The 20999-nt window shown below is 44.3% G+C and overlaps 1 protein-coding gene across 1 annotated transcript in view; it reads left to right on the top strand.

The window, feature by feature from the left end:
* LOC115464311 (adenylate cyclase type 6-like) overlaps positions 1–19710 on the top strand; it is a 30946-nt gene extending 11236 nt beyond the window's left edge. Inside the window, exons 8-11 of the mRNA XM_030194700.1 lie at positions 16214–16477; positions 16881–17085; positions 17560–17684; positions 18137–19710. Of these exons, the coding sequence (XP_030050560.1) occupies positions 16214–16477; positions 16881–17085; positions 17560–17684; positions 18137–18265 (723 nt within the window). The 3' untranslated portion in view covers positions 18266–19710. The remainder of the gene's footprint in view (positions 1–16213; positions 16478–16880; positions 17086–17559; positions 17685–18136) is intronic.
* The last annotated feature ends 1289 nt before the right edge of the window (positions 19711–20999 follow it).

The raw sequence follows: 20999 nt of genomic DNA on the forward strand, positions 1-20999 counted from the left end.
AAAAGAGACAGATAAGGGGAGATATGATTGATGTCTAAAAAATCCTGAGTGGTGTAGAACGAGTAGAAGTAAATCAATTTTTTACTCGTTGCAAAAGCATAAAGACTAGGGGCACTCGAGTAAGTTCACCGACTCACTCCGAGTTTAGACCACAAAACCTTTTGTACAGTAAGCAAGCAATGTTGAAATGAATTCTGGATTCTAACTTTAGCCAATGTAAATTATTCAAAAGGGGACTAGCCCAAAAAAAAATTTCCCAAGTGAAGATTAGTCTAGCAGATGTATTTTGTAATAATTGAAGTCGCTTTAATGATTGTTTATTTAAAGACCAATATAGCGAATTGCAATAATTCAAGAATGGTAGTAGAACTGCTAGGGCTGTTCTGAATGCTAAGGACTCGAAGACCTGATTGCTCTTAATTTCCACAAATTATAGAAAAATCTTTTTATTGTTCTTTTAAAAAGTTTTTTAAATATAATATAAAAAGAACAAATTTTATTCAAGGAATAGAAGATAATAAACTCTACCTAGCTTTTAAGGGAGCAAGATGGTTTTAAACCAAGCTGATCAGATCTTTTTTTTTCAATTTCATAGGGAAAGGGGGAAAAACATCCTTTCACTGCTGTGACTCCCTTGGTACTAAAAGTATGCCTGTGTGGTGGCGGTGGTTTAGGGGTTTCTGCTGACAAAATTTGCCCATTCCCTTCTTCTACTAAACTACATTGCCACCTAAATTCCCCCACCTCAGTCTGATTTTCTTACATAGTCTTCATAGGACACATTAACACTCAAGCAATATTACTGAATTTTGATATTCTGGATTATACTATAGCTTATATCAAACAAAACTACCAATGACTGCTGTTCAGCACAATAAATGTGCCCTAGTTCTAAGGCAGAGGCCATCCAGAAGCGTACAATTTGCAATGAAAAAGGAGCAGAATGCTATAATTGAAGGAACACACCATCTAGGAAGCATCCTGACAGTTCACTTCTGCATCCACAAAGAATAAAACAACTTAGGAACAATGAGCTCAGGTACATTACAACCCATGACAAAGGAGAGCCACTCATTCAGATATTGCTCCTGCAAAATACCTTTGCTCTATTGGAAATTATGATGAAATGGAATCTGAGGCAGTGCCAGAGATGGAGAGACACTCAGTGCAAGCCAATTCCCAAGGCACTGACAAAGCATCTCAAAATAGAACATTCCTGCTGCTAGGGGACTCTATTATCAGAGACATTAATTTGGAAACGAGGTTGCAAGGTGACATAGAAGGTGAAATACCCTACAGGATCCTGGCAGGAATACAAACAAAATGCTTAGTGCAATCAGAAAAGATAGTAAGAATTCTAAAATTGATCATGTAATGCACCTGAGGACAAATGATGTCATGGTGCACCTTTGTATCATAGGGGACACTTAAACCTATTGTAAAGATTATTGCATTTTCATAAGTACTTAGCACTTTGTTGAAAGGATGGGGAAAGTTTCATCATACACATGACTTAAATAGGTGATTAAAACCTGGTGAGAGATTGTCAGGCATTTAAACTGAAGGATGAGGGTGGCACATGAAAGCAGATGAGTTCAGGGTGTCACACCCAACAAATGCATGACAGCAGTGAGGAAAATAACAAAATAAGCCATCATAGTAATTACTCCTCAGTAACAAAACAGACAGAGGAGATCAGGTATGAGGTTATAAAGAATATAAGCAAGCTGGAAACCAATGAGCACAAATACTTGTGGTGTAAGCAATAAAATTCAACATCTGCAGGCCCTAATGGTGGTGGCAGACTTCATATTTTTGCTGTTATTGAGACATGGTTTGATGAGTTAATCTCTTCAAGAGGGACAGAGATGACCAAAAAGGGGAAAGAGTGAGGGATATGTGAACTGTACTAGCATTCAGAAAAGGTTTAAAAAACATTTTCTTTTTTCAAACATAAGGTTTTATTATTTTATTTTATTCGGCATGTAAACCACATTTAAATGGAAATTTTCAAAAAATGTGGTATAAAGCCAAAGCCAAACTAGTATTTCTGCAACTGAAATGCAGGGGGTTTAGAGAAAGGAGGATGCATTGTGAGTGATCTTGAAAACAGAAGATGACACTTCATCCACCCAGTTTTCATCTAAAGACTTACAGCTCACAAATACTGAACAGAGATCTGATTCTGCCCATAGATATCCAAAAATTGGGAATGAAGGAGGCAGTGATGTTGCTGGTAAACTTCATTCTGCCAGATGTGGACTGAAATATTCATCTCATCATGAAACTATTAAGAAATAGAGATTGATTATGTTTCCCACTCACAGACAGAGCATCTGTCCTGGATAGCAGTGACCACCACATGGTATGGTAAAAGCTAAGAGGGAGCCAAGACCCACAAACGCAAAGTTCTTGATTTCAAACATACTGACTTCAGGAAAATGGAGAAGTACTTGAAGGAGTTGTTGACAGGGTGGAAGAGGAAAAGAGCATGCTATAGTTCTCCAGGGAAGTGGATGAATAAGTAAAGACAAAAAAGGTACCTTCATAAAGTACAGAGGAATATTTAAAAAAATAAAAGGAACACAGAAAAGAATATAGGATAAATACATAAATACTTTTTTTTTAACTGAGAGAAAGAACGGAGAGGAAATGGCCAAAGGTGGAACTGAAAGAATAAAAGGTACCAGGAAGGAATGTATGGCGTGGAGAAGTGGCCTAGTGGTTAGAGTGGTGGACTTTGGTCCTGGGGAACTGGGTTCTATTTCCACTGCAGGCACAGGCAGCTCCTTGTGACTCTGGGCAAGTCAATTAACCCTCCATCGCCCCAGGTACAAATAAGTACCTGGTATATAATATGTAAGCCGCATTGAGCCTGCCTATGAGTGGGAAAGCGCGGGGTACAAATGTAATTTAAAAAAAAAAAAAAGACATCAAGATGGCAAAAGTGTTAGCAGAACAAATGGCTAAAGATATTACATGAAGTATGAAGTATGTCGGAGAGAGGAAATGGCCAAAGGTGGAACTGAAAGAATAAAGGTACCAGGAAGGAATGTATGGAGCATGATGAAGAAAAGTGGAATGCCAAGCAAATACGTATGCTCTGTGTTCATGAAGAAAATTCTTGGAAAAGACCACAGATGATTAGCAAAGGTATATATGAGTATGGAATAAATACTGCACCAATTGCAGTTGTAAAACTGAACATGGACACAGCCAAGAGACTGGATGAGAGAGATTCCAGGATACAAATAGTGCTCAGAAATTCTAGCAGGTCCACAAAGGGTGTATTTAATAGATCCTGAATCGGTTCCATAGGATTGGAGAAGGGCAGATGTGATTTCTCTTCACAAAAGTGATAACAGAGAAGAGGTGGGAAACTACAGGCCAATAAGATTTAGCTTGGTGGTGGGAAAAGTACTGGTGCCTAAATGTAGTATATTTAAATTTCTGCGAATCCTTCAATACAGGCAGCGACTTATAAATAAACTGAGTGCCCTTGGTATGGGTTAGAAACTTGTTTAGTGGAAGATGACAAAACAGTAGTGGTAAATGGAGCTCACTGTGAGGAAAGGAGCATAATCAGTGGTGTGCTGCATAGATCGGTCCTTGGTCCAGTTCTTTTCAGCACTTTTGTAAGTGGTACTCCAGAAGGGTTGTCAAGGTTCATCTCTTTGCATATGATATAAAATCTGCTACGAGGTAGACACCCTAGAAGATGTGGATAACATGAAATGCAATTTAGCAAAACTTGGGGAATGATCTAGCATCTGGTAGTTAAGATTTCATGTTAAAAAAAATGTGGGGTCATATATTTGGGCAGCAAAACCCAAAGGAGTAGTAAAGTACAGGGGGTGAAATACTTTGGGGCACAAAAAGGGTGATCATTTCGGATAATCTTAAGGTGACAGCAAAAGCCAGAAGGATGATTTGGGTTTATAGGGAGAGGAATGGCCAGAAGGAAACTAGGAGGTACTAGTGCCTCTGTATGAGTCTCTGGTGAGACCCCATTTAGAGTACTGTGTACAATTTCGGAGACCACATCTTCAAAAAGGTGGAGTCAAGTCCAGAGGGCGGCTACTGAAATGGTCAGTGGTCTTCATTGGAAGTGAATGGGGACAGACTTAAAGGTCTCAATCTTTATACTTTGGAATAAAGGCAGGAGAGGGGAGATATGATGGAGACATTTTTTTTTAAATACCTCCAGTTGGAAGGAATCTCTGGAATGAGGGGTCATAGGATGAGAGTTAAAGGGGATAGACTCAAGAATAAGCTAAGGAAATATTTCTTTATGGGAATGGTGGTGGCCAAATAGAGCAGCTTCCCAGCAGAACTGGTAGAAATGAAGACTGCATCTGTATCAAGAAAACAGCACCGGAACAGAGAATCTCAGAAGGAGAGGAAGGGATTATAGAACCAAGTTTAGTTGTATGGCCTTCATCTACTGTCATTTTCTATTTTTTCAGTGTAACGGAGACAGTATTGAGAGCAGGGATAATGAGCTTTCTACAGTCCAGTATTGGTAGTATTGCTTTACTAACACAGATTGCGCTGATCTGATGTGCTTGATTTATTTAACTGGGTAACCAGAGAACTAAATAGAGAATATCTGCGGATGTAGTCTACTTGGATTTCAGCAAAACCATTGATTAATCATAGGAGGCTCATGAGTTAAATGAGCAGCCTAGGGCCGTGCCCCAGGGTGGAAAACTATATATGAAATTGTCTGACTGATAAATGGCAGAGGATATTGGTAAATAAGAATCATGTAGAGGAAGGAGGCGACAAGTGGAATGCCTCAGGGATTGCTCCTGGGGCTCATTCTGTTCACTATCTTTGTGAGTAGTAGATCTAAAAAGTTTTACCTTTTTGACAGTGAAACAAAGATCTGTAACAGAGTGGACACCCCTGAAAGAGTACACAAACTGGAAGACTGGTCAAATGCGTACCAGCTAAGCTTTAATATAAAGAATTTCAGAGTGATGTATTTGGGGTGCCAAGATCCAAAGGAACTGTATGCAATAAGAGGGGAGAGACTGATATGTACAGAGCAGGAAAGAAACCCTTAGGATGATAGTGTCTGATAACATCAGGATTGCAAAATAGTGTGACGGGGTGGTCATCCAGATAACCACTGCCTTCCAGGAAATCTTAGAATTGTAAAAATATCACTCTAAAAGTTTCCCGGGATATTGAAGGTGGAATACAGACCGGAAATTCTGTGTGTGTGTGTGTGTGTTGTGCTAAAGATGATTAATTCAGAAAGAGTTCAGTTAATGCTCTTTTCACTGCTTCTGGCATCAAACCTTCATACTTTATATAGCTTCATATCTACATAACATTTATGTTGATCCAATTAGCATTCTCTTTCATTACTTAGCTTCCCACTATTCCAGAACCTGTGGGATAGTTATGTCCATCATCCAGCAGGTGGAAATAGAGAACTGAAAACTAAGCTGAGATATATCTTTTTTGGCATCCAGTCCAGCTCCTCAGTATCTTCTATCTCCAGCAGGTGAATGGACACACTTTTCAGCCTCTGGTTCTGAGTGATTTGCTCCTGGTTCAGTTGGTCAACTGGATCCCAGTTGAGCTTTGCAGGTGGCTTGAATCTGCAGAGGCATACCTGGAGATCTTCAGATCCCTGTCTCTGGTGCCCTGTGAATTTACTTCTTCCCTCCATTCACCTCTCCCCTGTTTCTTGTGGAGTTCTCTTTTTCCAGCACAACAACCTTAAAAAAAAAAACAAGGAGAAGGAAGAGCGTGAGACAGAGTATCAATCCTGATTCTTTCTCATCTGGTGTAAGACTTGTGGAGACTGTGAACTTGAGGGAGCAGCCGGCAGTGGTAAGTCTGACTAAAGTTTGACTCAGAACTGCTCGGAGAACTGCGAGTTTTACTTGGTGCAGGGGACGGATCCTGACTCAAAATTTGTACTATGTTGTGCTGTGCTTGTGCTAATTGGGGTGAATGGCAACTCCCGCGGAAGCACTTTGTGAAGGAACTGTGTGTTTTGAGCATGTAAAATGTATTAAATATTTTCCTGTTTTAATTATGTCCTGAAGTGTATTGTTTTTATTTGACCAGCAGTTGGTGTTTCTTTGCTGTAAAGCTGTTACAGGGAACTGAATGTTCTTTTCCTTTAACACAAGCAGGAAGCAAGCAGCAGTGTACTTTCAAATCTTGTTGACTGGACTCTGATTGGTCCAGGAGATCATCTCATTTGGACTTTACTGGTTTTGAGTTCAGTCTTTGCCTGAGAGAAAAGAGACATTGGCTCTGCTGTGACTCGGTGAATTATATGTCCTGACCTCCCCAGATACTTTCTAGGAACTAAGCAAATGTTTAGTTAGTGTTATAATTGATCCATATTTCAGTTACCTGGTATTGTTTGCTGTTTGCACTGTTTTCTTCCACTGTTCGATTTTTTAAAAGACAGTAAACAGTTGTTTATTGCCTCTGCCTTTCTGGACTGATAAAGAATCCTGGTTGTTTGTGTGTTGGGTCTGTGAGTGCTTTCTGGGAACTGAGGGACAACTGGGAGTGTGGCCTCCAGTAACCTAGAAATCACTGGGGATAAATTGGGAGCAGGAGACTCACCCAGAGGTGGTTGTGACTCAGTTGGTGGGAGGAGGGTTCTAGTGTAGAGCACAAGCGGCAGTTGCAGGCAAACATGAGCTGTGCTGGGGATAGACCCTCTAAGTGGCCTCCGGGTAACCCCAGGTGGGTGGCTAGGGTTTCGTGATGCAGTTAAGCAGTTTTCCTGTTGTGGGACCCACCAGCCTTCATTGAGGTGTTGCAGTGCATGCCAAAAACGATCGGCGGCAGAATGTCTTTAGATTTGGCAAAGCTTCCAAATATGCCGGGTACTTCAGGCTCTCCAGCAGGGCCGGTGTGCAGATTGATGCAGGAGAGATTGGGAGTCTGTGCCATTTTATCAGCTGGTATGCAGATTGATGCAGGAGAGATTGGGAGTCGGTACCATTTTATCAGCCAACTGGCAGTAAGGAGCAGCCTCTCTCTGATCACGCACGCAGTACAGCTGCCATTTTACAACCTCAGGGCCCGCAGAGCATTAAGCTCCATTTGGATCTTTGTTTTCTCCGGAATTTATATTGCTCTTACACCAGGCCTATTTACTGAGACAGGGTCAGTCAGAGTTGCTGCAAGGTGCTTTAGTTTCTCACCCCCTACTACTACTACTATTCGATGTGGCCTCAGTCTATTCAGAGGAGCCATCGTTGAAGGAGCCATTACAGGAGGGAGGTGACCCGAAAGTACTGAGGTTGTTTCATAAAGAGGAGCTCAGTACTCTTATTTCTGAGGAGCCTTCTCCTTCAGCACCAGGAGTTCCATCTTCATCGATCATGAAGGCTTAGAGGTCCTTCTAAGGCCTTCCTGATGCATCCTGACATTCAGGACCTGATTATAGCAGAATGGATCTCACCAGATGCGGGGCTAAGAGTGGGAAGAGTCATGGCTCTCCTGTACCCATTGGTTACAGAGGAGAAAGAGAAACCGCAGCTTCCCAGGGTGGACTCCCTTGTTACAGTGGCGACTAAGAATACCACCTTGCCGGTGGAAGGGGGCATTGCTCTAAAAGACCTACAGGATTGGAAGCTCGAAGGCTCACTGAAACAAGCCTTTGAAGTGGCCTTGTTGGACCTTCAAGCAACAGTATGTAGCTCGTTCGTGGCAAGAGCATGCCTGAAGTGGCATCAGCAGTCTGAAACACAAGATGGGTGCCATATCTGCCAGCTGGAAGCGGGGTTGGCCTACTTGGCAGATGCTATTTATGACATGTTACTGGTTATGGCCTTCAGTATGTCTTTGACTGACATGGCACATTGGCAGCACTGGTTGTGGCATTGGGCAGCAGAGGCAGCATCAGTCACGTCTATTTAAAGTGCCCTTTTAGGACAGATGACTATTTGAAGAAGATCTCGATAACCTGGTGAAAGGACTGGGGGAAACTAAGCCACAGCAGTTGCTTGAGGAAAAGCCGAAAGCCTCTGGTCTTCCGAGGGTTCTCGAATTCAAGACAGCAGAAGGTAGGCCTGGTCGTCAGCAATATGGTCAGAAGTCCCACTTTCAGGTACACCAATCTTCCTCTCATGCAGACAGGAAATCCTCCTCTCTGTCAGCTAGGGTGCCCAATGTCTCCCGAGCATCCCAATGGTGTAAGGCTGGTCCATTCTTATCTTCCTCCGGTGGGAGGACGTCTTCAGGAGTTTCAGGAGGAGTGGGCCAAAATCATGAGACCAGTGGGCTCTGGATATTCTTACAGAAGGTTACAAGTTGGAGTTCTTCCGCCTGGTCGCTCCACTCTTCTTGCAGCCTCCTTATCGAAAGGGAACCAAGGCAATAGTGGACTGATGGGATTCTCCGCTTCTGGACTTGATGGTGATGAAACGGAATACCAAAATGCCTAAGTTCTTCAGCTGTTGGAAAGAATCAGGCTCGATAGGGATCGATAGGCTAGGCTGTATAGAGAGAGGAGTGACCAGCAGAAGAAAGGAGGTTTTAATGCCCCTGTATAAGACATTGGTGAGGCCCCACCTGGAGTATTGTGTTCAGTTTTGGAGGCCGTATCTTGCGAAAGATGTTAAAAAAATGGAAGCGGTGCAAAGAAAAGCTACGAGGATGGTATGGGATTTACGTTCCAAGACGTATGACGAGAGGCTTGCTGACCTGAACATGTACACCCTGGAGGAAAGGAGGAACAGGGGTGATATGATACAGACGTTCAAATATTTGAATGGTATTAATCCGCAAACGAATCTTTTCCGGAGATGGGAAGGCGGTAGAACGAGAGGACATGAAATGAGATTGAAGGGGGGCAGACTCAGGAAAGAAGTCAGGAAGTATTTTTTCACGTAGAGGGTGGTGAACGCTTGGAATGCCCTCCCGCGGGAGGTGGTGGAGATGAAAACGGTAACGGAGTTCAACATGCATGGGATATGCATAGAGGAATCCTGTGCAGAAGGAATGGATCCTCAGAAGCTTAGCTGAAATTGGGTGGCGGAGCAGGTGGGGGGAAGAGGGGGTGGTGGTTGGGAAGCAAGGATAGGGGAGGGCAGACTTATACGGTCTTTACCAGAGCCGGTGATGGGAGGCAGGGACTGGTGGTTGGGAGGCGGGAAATACTGCTGGGCAAACTTATATGGTCTGTGCCCTGAAAAGAAACAGGTACAAATTCAATTCAAGGTAAGGTATACACATATGAGTTTGTCTTGGGCAGACTGGATGACCATGCAGGTCTTTTTCTGCCATCATCTACTATGTTACTATGATAGTTTACTGCAGCCTTGGTCAGTTGGTATATTGTATGTTGAAAAGGATCACATTGCACTGAGGTGGAATAATTCTCGTGACCCCGGATTGGCCGTGGAGGTCATGGTATGTGGACCTGATTCAACTGCTGTACTGGGATGCTCTCCATCTTCAGCAGGTGCATGGCCTGCTGAAACAAGGTCTGGTGCTCATGGAGGATCCCATGCTCCCTTTGGTCTTATGGCTTGGCCATTTTAAGGGCTCGGTTGAGATGAAAAGGTTATCCCGATTCGGTCATTGCTACATTGCTTCAGGCTCGGAAATGCTCTATGTCCGTGGCATGTGTGAGGGTATGGAGGATGTTCGAGGGCTGGTGTTCCCTTATCTGCTCAAGTCACAGGCATCCTTGTGTTTCTCTAAGCAGGCCTTCAGAGATTGGTGTTGGGTTCTCTAAAAGTTCAAGTTGTGGCTTTGGTCTGTTTCAGGGACCAACTACAAAAGACATCTTTTGCGGCTGACCCAGATATCGTTCGATTCATAAGGGGAGCGGGCCGCTTTTAGCCTCCCTTCGTATGTCATGTTCAGAGTGGAACCTTAATTTAGTCCTTTGGGCTCTGCAGAAACCTCCTTTTGAGCTACTCTGGAAGGCCTCCTTGAAAAATCTTATGCTAAAGACAGCATTCTTTGTGTCTGTTGCGTCAGCGTGTAGGGTTTCGGAACTTCAGGCTCTCTTGTCAGGATCCCTTTCTCCGCTTTTCGAAGGTGGGGGGGTCTCCCTGCACATGGTTCCTTCCTTTCTTCTGAAAATGGTATCAGCATATCATCTCAACCAATCTGTGGAGCTTCTGTCTTTTCACAGAAAGAATGAAGAGGCTCAGTATTCTTCTTTGAACCTTCTCGATGTGCGTAGATTCCTCATTAGATATCTGGAAGTCACAAATGAGTTTCACAAATTGGACAGACTATTTCTACTTTTTGATAAGCAGAGGCTTGGCCTCATGGCTTTCAAGTCCATAGTTGCTAGATGGATGAAGGAAACTATCACGTCAGCTTATTTGCTTTCGGGGAAGCAGGCTCCTCAGGCCTTTCAGGCTCATTCTGCGAGACATACAGTAACATCCTGGGTGGAGACTACCTTTCTGGTTGATATTTGCTAGGCAGCAACGTGGTGGATGCTGCATACCTTTGCCAAGCACTGCAGGTGGATGTTGCGGCACACTCTGAAGTCAGTTTTGGGGCTTCAGTCCTTAGGTCGGCAGCGCCAGGATCTCACCCACTCTAGGGATTGCTTTTATACATTCCACAGGTTCTAGAATAGTGAGAAGCTACATAATAGAAGGAGAAATTAGGTCTTACCTGATACTTTTCTTTCCGTTAGTCCTTCCCACTATTCCAGAGGCTCGCCTAAGGTTTCTGAAATGTTTAGTCTGTGCGAAGTAATGGGCTAAATAATGACTGTCACCTTGCATAGTGCTTCCTGCATATCTCTTGTTCTGTACAAGTTGTCCAAAGATGAGTGAGGTCCACACATGTTTAGTGGTTAGTATTGTTGTTAGTTTATCAAGTTATTTAAGGTTGTTACGTTTATTCTGAGTATTATCCTTACTGCTTGCAAACATAAAAACGGAGGAGCTAACCCGGATGCCAAGAGAGATATGTCTCTATTCGGTTTTCAGTTCTCTATCTCCACCTGCTGGTTGATAGACACAACTATCCCACAGGTTCTGGACCAGTGGAAAGGATTAATGAAAAGAAAATTATCAGGTAAGACCTAATTTTTCCTTAGCCAAGAAAGAAACCAGGTTTCTGTAGGTACTGTAACAACTACTGGAACTCTTTCACCTAAAAGCAAGCTGTAGATTTGTATGAGATCCTCAATAACAGGTTCAGATTCTGTTACTTACCCAAGTTAGAAATTAAGGGTGCCATCTCTCAGGAAGGGAGATAGGCTAGTAGCTACACATTTTTGCTGCTCCTTCTTCTTGCAGCTGTTCCCCAGTCATTTTTTGTAGACTGGAAAGAGCCATAGCTTAGCAGCTTCAGAGGTGCTAGTTTATGTAAAAAAAAAAAAACCCTTGAGCTTTCTGCTATGTGAGCTGCAGTTGAACCAACTTGGTGGTATATTTATTTATTTAGATTTTGCTCACACCTTTTTCAGTAGTAGCTCAAGGTGAGTTACATTCAGGTACACTGGATGTTTCTCTGTCCCAGCCGGGCTCACAATCTAAGTTTGTACCTGAGGCAATGGAGGGTTAAGTGACTTGCCCAAGATCACAAGGAGCAGCAGCGGGATTTGAACTGGCCACCTCTGGATTGCAAGACCAGTGCGCTAACCACTAGGCCATTCCTCCATATGACCCCATATGACTCTTACCTTGAATACAGCCATATGGAGCTCCACTCTCCCCTTCCTTCCAGCTGAATTGCATGGCTGTAGACATCTTTTGACTGAGACTGCCAGGTCTGCTGACTGGTTCCCTTGCTGTTGCATTTCCACAGAAGGAACAGTGTGAAACCATCTTGCTCATAGCTGCCTCTGTGGCAGAAAACCCTTGTGTTTGGGACCAAGGGCATTGTCTTGGCCCATGGGAGACACTGCAGAGATGATCCCAAATAATGAAAGAGGGCTGCGTGTCTCTTATCATTTGCAGATTTTGATTTCAGCTTCTGAATTCTGTGCCCCTTTTGGAGCAGGCCCTAGAAGGCTCAGTGCTTGCATTCTTTTTTAAACTTCAAATGTCTTTATTGTGGATACTGCAAATAAGTTTCCAATACCAGTCCAGTTCAGTACTGAACTATTAACTCAGTAATCCTTTTGATCATTCACTTTTACACTGTTTTATGATCGACCACACTGTTTATCCATTGAGGTCTACACCAGTAGCGTACCAAGGGTGGGGCGATGTGGGGGTCCACCCCGGGTGCAAGCAGCAAGGGTGTGTGTGGAGCAGATGCATGGCTGTCGGCTTTGCCGGTCCCCTGCCCCCTCTGACGTTAATTCTTGTTCTATGTCAGGGGATCGGCAGAGCCGACAGCCGCGTGCCTGCTCTGCGCACCCCCTTGGTAGGAGGAAAGGTCAGGTGATGTGCCTTGGGGGGGGGGGGGGCACAGTGGCGACCCGCCCCAGGTGGCGAACAAGCTAGGAACACCATTGATCTACACAAAGAGTACTGGGAGTGGTTGTTGATCGTCATCTAACTTTTGAGCCACAAGTATCCAGTGTTGTGTCCAAATCCTTTAAAACCATATTGAAACTGAGGGGAATTATATCCTTCTTTCAGATTCTTAGTGTAGACCAGGGGCGTAGTCAGACTTCGGTGGGAGGGGGCTCCAGACCGAGGTGAGGGGGCACATTTTAGCCCCCCCCCCCCCCCCCCCGCCGACGACCCTCTCGACCCCCCCCCCTCCCGCCGCCAATCCTCCCCCGCCATCACCTACCTTTGATGGCGAGGACCCCAACCCCTGCCAGCCGAGGTCCTCTTCTTCCGGTGTAAGGCTTCGTTCTGTTTCTGTGAGTCTGACGTCCTGACGTTGTACGTGCAGGACGTCAGACTCACAGAAACAGAATGAAGCCTTGCACCGGAAGAAGAGGACCTCGACTGGCAGGGGTTGGGGTCCCCCGCCAGCAAAGGTAGCGAACGGCGGCGGGGGAGGGTTGGCGGCGGGAGGGGGGGTCGAGAGGGTCATCGGCAGGGAGGTCCAGGGCCAAATCTACTGGGGCCCAGGCCCCACGTAGCTACACCACTGGTGTAGACACGTGTTTTGTCACAATTAAACTATTGCAGTGCAATCTATGCTGGTTGCAGGGAAGTCTGTAAAGTTTCACATTTTGAGAGGACATCTTCGCTGCTATCTAAGCTGCATTGGCTCATAATAAAATCAAGGGTCATTTTTAAACTTTGTGCTTTTATCTGTATAGGCCGTGGCTATGTGTAGAAATGTAAGGAGGGGCGACAAAACTTTCTTCAGGTATATTAGTGAAAGAAGAATGACTAAAAAGGGAATTGTGAAACTAAAAGATACAGCGAACCGCTATGTAGATAATGATGAAGAAAAAGCCAATTTGCTAAATAGATACTTTTGTTCGGTTTTCACTGAAGAAAATCCTGGAGAAGGGCCGCGAGGGACTGGCAAAAGTACACCTGAGAATGGAATGGAAATAGCACCGTTCACGGAAGAGAGTGTGTATCAACAACTTGGAAAGCTAAAGGTGGACAAAGCCATGGGACCGGACGGGATCCACCCCAGAATATTGAGGGAGCTCAGAGAGATCCTGGCGGGTCCTCTTAAAGATTTGTTTAATAAATCCTTGGAGACGGGAGAAGTTCCGAGGGACTGGAGAACGGCGGAGGTGGTACCTCTTCACAAAAGTGGTGATAGGGAAGAAGCTGGAAACTACAGGCCGGTAAGCCTCACTTCGGTTATTGGAAAAGTAATGGAAGCCATGCTGAAGGAAAGGATAATGAATTTCCTAGAAGCCAACAAGCTGCAAGATCCGAGACAACATGGTTTTACCAGAGGGAAATCGAGCCAAACGAATCTCATTGAATTCTTTGATTGGGTAACTGGAGAATTGAATCATCGACGTGCTATAGACATAATCTACTTAGATTTTAGCAAAGCTTTTGACACGGTTCCTCACAGGAGGCTCTTAAATAAACTAGATGGGCTGAAGATAGGTCCCGAAGTGGTGAACTGGATTAGGAACTGGTTGACGGACAGAGAGGGTGGTGGTAAATGGAGTTTCGCTCGGAGGAGGGAAAGGTGAGTAGCGGAGTGCCTCAGGGATCGGTGCTGGGGCCGATTCTGTTCAATATATTTGTGAGTGACATTGCCGAAGGGTTAGAAGGTAAAGTTTGCCTATTTGCGGATGATACTAAGATTTGCAACAGAGTGGACACCCGGGAGGGAGTGGAAAGCATGAAAAGGGATCTGAGGAAGCTAGAAGTGATGCATTTAGGGAGTAGAAACCCACGAGAGACGTATGTGTTAGGCGGTGAGAGTCTGATAGGTACTGAGGGGGAGAGGGATCTTGGGGTGATAGTATCCGAGGATCTGAAGGCGATGAAACAGTGTGACAAGGTGGTGGCCGTAGCGAGAAGGTTGCTAGGCTGTATAGAGAGAGGTGTGATCAGCAGAAGAAAGGAAGTGTTGATGCCCCTGTACAAGTCGTTGGTGAGGCCCCACCTGGAGTATTGTGTTCAGTTTTGGAGGCCGTACCTTGCGAAGGATGTTAAAAAAATGGAAGCGGTGCAAAGAAAAGCTACGAGAATGGTATGGGATTTGCGTTCCAAGACGTATGACCAAAGACTTGCTGACCTGAACATGTATACCCTGGAGGAAAGGAGGAACAGGGGTGATATGATACAGACGTTCAAATACTTGAAAGGTATTAATCCGCAAATAAATCTTTTCCGGAGATGGGAAGGCGGTAGAACGAGAGGACATGAAATGAGATTGAAGGGGGGCAGACTCAAAAAAGATGTCAGGCAGTATTTTTTCACGGAGAGGGTGGTGGATGCTTGGAATGCCCTCCCGCGGGAGGTGGTGGAGATGAAAACGGTAACGGAATTCAAACATGCGTGGGATATGCATAAAGGAATCCTGTGCAGCAGGAATGGATCCTCAGAAGCTTAGCCGAAATTGGGTGGCGGAGCAGGTGGGGGAAGAGAGGTTGGTGGTTGGGAGGCGAGGATAGTGGAGGGCAGACTTATACGGTCCGTGCCAGAGCCGGTGATGGGAGGCGGGACTGGTGGTTGGGAGGCGGGAAATACTGCTGGGCAGACTTGTACGGTCTGTGCCCTGAAAAAGGCAAGTACAAATCAAGGTAAGGTATACACATATGAGTTTATCTTGTTGGGCAGACTGGATGGACCATGCAGGTCTTTTTCTGCCGTCATCTACTATGTTACTATGAGGCATATTTTCAAAGCACTTAGCTTTCCAAAGTTCCATAGAAACCTGTGGAACTTTGGAAGGCTTAGTGCTTTGAAAATATGCCTCTATGTGTTTTCTCTTGTTGATCTTCTACCATTTAATGCTGTTCTTGGGTCTAGAGATTATCTAGTGCTTCACTATTCAAGTTTTAAGAAAATTTGTAATCAGTTCTTGCAGCGGGTTTTGTTTATTAGGGCACGAAATGTTGGAACCCCAGGGTCAGTGTGATTACATGATATTCCGTAAAATGTTATATAAATTATTACAACAATTGCAAATTCTATAATCACCACTGCCATTATCATTACCCCCTCCAAATTCCTCCCCTTTTTTCTTGTCATATGCTCTCCTTGACCCCCCTCTATCTCACCTCCCGTTGCCTTCTTTTATTTTTAACTGAATGCCTCCTGAGGATGGGGAGCCAAAAACAGACCCTCATATTAATCCCAGAGGTCTTCTTATTTTCTTTAAATTAAAAACCCATGTCCAGGAGTAGACCTTTCAAAGTGATTAAGTGGGCAAGTCACTTAACCCTCCATTGCCCGCCGCATTGAGCCTGCCATGAGTGGGAAAGCATGGGGTACAAATGTAACAAAAATAAATAAAAATTAGCCCCTACTGTGTTTGTTTAGGATTTAAGTGGCTTAAATCTAGCCCTAAAATGCAGATCCCAACAGTTAGGAACAAGAAGTGAGATAAAATTACTTTTGTGACTGCTGGTCTGTTAAACTTCCGAAAAGTTGTAGCATTGTTCCTGAGTTTTATAGATAAGGTAAAGTTACCTCTTCATCCAGCTCAAACCAGAGAGCTTGGTCCAATATGGGGTTTGTTCTTTCACATGCCTAGAAATATCCTTAAAAATCTGAATTATAATCATGCATTAAGTATAAATCAGGCTGTTCCAGGTTCACCTAATTGAGTGAGTTAGTAGAAAGTAAATTCACCTTAAGAAATTTTTATTCTGAAAAAGTTGGCCAGCTTCTAACTTTTGCCTGGTCTTTAGGCTACTGGAGAGAAGGAAGACATGGAAGAGCTTCAGGCTTACAACCGGCGGCTTCTTCATAATATCCTCCCCAAGGATGTGGCAGCACACTTCCTGGCACGTGAACGGCGCAATGACGAGCTCTATTACCAGTCTTGTGAGTGCGTGGCCGTCATGTTCGCTTCCATTAGTAACTTCTCTGAGTTCTATGTGGAACTGGAAGCCAACAACGAAGGGGTGGAGTGTCTTCGGCTACTAAATGAGATCATCGCCGACTTTGATGAGGTGAGGTGTCCTCTGGTATGTTCATGATGCAGTCCTTCATCCTCTCACCCTGGGGAAACAGCCACTAACTGGAAGATAAGCTTCAATGGGTTAATGAGTGCTTTTCACTACTGTCTTATGCTCTCTGACATATCCCCTGACCAATTTCAAATCCCCATCCCAAACCTTCACTGATTACCCTGTGTAGCTGTGTTTGCTGTGTCAGAAGTTGGTCAGTGGGTTCCTGTGCTGTCCTAGTTCTACAAACCAGTATTTTTATTGGGTGAATGCCATACAAAGCTATAATGTAAGCAGAGCTTAAATGTCTCAGATCTTGTTATTGGATAGTCCTGAGACTGCTCCCTGTAGGATTACATTCTGCAGGAAAGGCTTTTAGTCACCATTGCCTCCTTTTCCCTTGCAGATTATCAGTGAAGAGAGGTATCGGCAGCTGGAGAAAATTAAAACCATTGGGAGCACTTACATGGCAGCATCTGGCCTGAATGACACCACATATGACAAGGAGGGCAAATCCCACATCATTGCGCTGGCTGATTATGCCATGAAGCTCATGGAACAGATGAAGTACATTAACGAGCATTCCTTCAACAATTTCCAAATGAAAATTGGTGAGAATTCCATTCTAGGGATTGAGGTTGGGGTGCTGGGAAGTGGGAACCCTGAGTTTGCAGTGATGGTGCTGGGACTGTGGGGAGTCTTAGGATAAGGATACTGAGGATTAGGAGAAGGGGCAATGGGAGTGCTGAGAGTCCTAGGTTTGGGAAGGGGAAGTTGCAGGGAGGCATGGGGAGCAGTGGATGTGGAGAGTCTTGCAGTTGAAGTGTGGGTGTTGTGATTGTGTTAGGGTGAGGTTCTTGGGGTGCTGAGACATAAGCCTGGAAGAAGTATGGATGCAGAGATCCAGCCATGCAGTTGATACTCATAGATATAGTGTGTTCGAAGAGCCAAATGCTGCGCTGAATGACATCTGGGCATTGTCCAAAGAGCAGTGCAGAGAGCTAAGTGTGGGCAGTTATGACCTGCAGCATATGAGCACCTAGGATACATTATAATTATTTATGTATTTTTTTTTATCTTTTTAGGATTGAACATTGGCCCTGTGGTCGCAGGGGTCATTGGTGCACGAAAACCCCAGTATGATATCTGGGGTAACACTGTGAATGTGGCCAGTCGCATGGACAGTACAGGGGTCCCTGACCGCATACAGGTAACAGCCCTGTTGTGGGGGGTAAAAGGAAAGAGGTCATCTTAGGATAAGCAGTCAGGGTGAAAGACGTATGGCATTTGTTTGAGGAGTTCGGTGGTTGAACATCATGAGCGCTAATTGGTTGATACGTACCTTGTCTATCGGTGTAGAGCTCTCCTGTGTAAATCCCTACCTGAGGCATCTCCTCTGGAAAAATGGATTTACAGGAAAGGAGAAGGGGAAACCCAAGGCATCTTTCAGGTCTTTAGAAAGACTTTAGATAAGTGTAGCAGCTCATTCTAGGGCAGTGTTACAGGCATAGATCAGATATGCTACTTAAAGGAGCTATGTAGGTTTGAGCACAGAAAGAAAAATATTTAGTTTTACAGGAAAATACTGATATCTGGGGGGGGGGTGTTTGTCTTTTGATTTATTCATTGTTTGGGGTGTATCTTTTTTTTTTTTTTTTGCAGGTAACCACAGACCTGTACCAGGTATTGGCAGCCAAAGGTTACAAGCTGGAGTGCAGAGGGCTGGTCAAGGTCAAAGGGAAAGGGGAAATGACCACATACTTCCTGAATGATGGACCAATAAGCAGTTAGCAGAAGCTTCAGCTTTGAGGGGCAGAGGGACCCCTGTTGGAGGACCTGATCTTTCAAGAAGGAGTGACCGAGTGACTGGTGTCCTGACTTCTGCACAGCTTGGAGAGAGGCAGTGAGTGGGCCCCTGGATGACGTCTAGGAGGAAGAGTCCACACATAGACATTTGTCAACATGTTGGCATTTTCTTTTTACCGTCGCCTCTGTTGTTGCCTTTTCCAGAAGACTTCATTTTGTGACTACGTGTCACAGGCTTGGACCTCGCACTCTTCCTGAGGACAGCACGGGCAGGAGAGGAGTACTTGCTTACAGAGTTTTCCCAGACCCTCCCAGATGGTACTCAGCAGTTATTTATTGTGAAAGAGTCATTTTCATTTTCTTTTAATTATTTCATTGGGAAAGTAACAAAATTCCTTCATAAGAGTTGACCAAAGAACAAGTAAGTAGGAGAGTGGTTACTGGTGGCGATATGAGGAAGCAGGGGTAGCCCTGACTCTAGGAAGGGCAGTGTTTCCTAGCTGTGGACCAGACTGACTGTTCTTTTCATCAGCTCTCTGCAGTGTCGTATCTGCACTCATTTTTCTCCAGCTATCCTCCGCCTTTCCTTTCATAGTAGCATTTGTGATATAGAAGGGGCAATACGCAGCTGATATGGAGCACCATTTCTCTCACAATTGCACATGTTCTTCCTTGCAGAATCCACCTCTGCTTCTGTCAGAAGCCCCATCCTCGCTTTTCTGTTCCTCTCTGCCTTTGTCCTTTTTTTCTAAAGGAGAGGAACATTTGTTTTGTACTGGTCTGGGGACCTAGTTAAAATGAATGTCTAGGAGGTTTCCTCATTTCACACCACAGAGCTGTATAGAGAGACTTTGAGTAGCTGGTGGTGGTGGTAGGGTGCATATTTTCACATGAGCCATTGCATGAAAAACGGTACAGACTTGTCAAAATCTGCCACCAAGCAGCCAAAGTCCAACCATCTCTCATGCTGCTCTGCTTTGGCCTGCGGAGTCTCTTGCCCATGTGATACCGGAGCCCTCTGGTTCTGATTTGATAGGCAGGAAGGCGCAGGTTCTCCGGTACTTCTGATTCCAGTGGTGTGGTGGTGCATTTTTAAATTTATTATTTTAAAATCTTAACCAGTTTTTGGTGATAACTGTACTATGTCACCTCACAACACCTGTGTCTTTTTCATTGTGAATCTTATCCTGTGTTTCATTTGCCAAAACTGCATCCAGGTTGGAGGTCACTGGGGTTTTTTTTTTTTTTGTTGTTGTTTTTTAAAGATTTTTGAAGACAGATGGCTTTATGAACTGAGATCATAGTCCCGGGGCTTTTTCCCAGCAAATAGGATTCAGCAAGGACATCTCGTGAAGGTGGAATGCCACTGCAGTGTTAGAGGAGCCATTTTCCAATATTTGTGCATGCTCTTAACATTGCCAGGGAAGATTCTGGAGTTCCATTTTACAGTAAAAAAAAAAAACAAATTATGTAAACTGCCTCCAGAAAGTTAAAGACCTTTGTGATTTTCATAGCGTGTGCAGTTCCATTCATGGTGCCAAAGAAAAAATGTTCTATGAAAAAAAAAAGTTGATTTTTGTGTTTGTTTGAGGCTGCCTGCTGTGCTTGAGCTGCCAGCTCCTTGCCGATTCCCATTGTTTCTCTGTCCATTGCCATTTTTCTCAGATTTTGCTGTGAAATCTCTTGCAGCACACCCAGGCTTCTCTGTGGCAGAAACTGGTCGTGTAAATGTCAAGAAAGGTGCAGAAGACTGCACAGAACCGATTTGGGTTTGCAAACTTTGAATCAGATTTTCCCATGAAGTGGAGGCATCCATTTTTCTGTGATGGCTACATACCTCTCTACATGGGTAGTAACCACAGTAGCTGCTTCTGCTGTTCGAGTGGGAATGAACTCGGGTTTGGCAAGCTTTGATGGAGCTGAGTAGCAAGGTGTGGAACTATTTCGATCCAACACCAAAAATGTCCAGTACCGTGTATATATGCTTTGGTCTGAAAATGAAACTTTTTATAGTGCTGAAGGGCTGATTTGAAGGTCTGTGTGTATCTGTAATGATGCTTCACAGTCAACACAGTGTGTGCAATACATTTTCCGGGGTCAGTATTCCTCTTTAGTCAGATAATGCATGGGGTGCATGTGTTGTGATTGTGGGAAGTCAATGTTTTAGACTTTCTTTCCTCCTTTGGTATATCTTGTGGGTCACCCTTTGCACAGCTGTTTCTCAGTTACACTACAGGCGTGGAGAATGGATGAAATTGATTCTGCAAGGCCCTTAAACTGGTGTTGCTTCTGCTGGGTCAGAAAGTTCATCCTTTCACTGTCCATTGTTAGGTAACTAAATGTACAAACCGTGACCAAACACCATTGTACAGCAGGAAGACAGAGAGGTGGGAAGCAAGCCTGTCATGTAGTGGATAAGGCTCATTTTAGGAGAGAAACTGCATTCCTAGGAGGAAATAGCAAATGAAAAGATACGTGCGACTGTGTTCACAAACAAAGGGGAAGAGGTGAGGCAAGAATGTGTGGTGCGACTTTTAATTCAACACTACCTTTCTAAAATGAATGAAGTCCAAAGTGTAAACACTAGAGTCTATTTTCTAAAAGTAAACATTGAAATCTGAGGTGTGCATGGAACCATTTTCAGTACATTTCACTGGACTGATCTGTCTACCAGGTTGTGGCTTGTTTGTACTCAAATGATTCCAGCTGCTTATCCCCC

Source organism: Microcaecilia unicolor, chromosome 3 (genome assembly GCF_901765095.1).
Source record: "Microcaecilia unicolor chromosome 3, aMicUni1.1, whole genome shotgun sequence".
Classification (NCBI taxonomy): domain Eukaryota; kingdom Metazoa; phylum Chordata; class Amphibia; order Gymnophiona; family Siphonopidae; genus Microcaecilia; species Microcaecilia unicolor.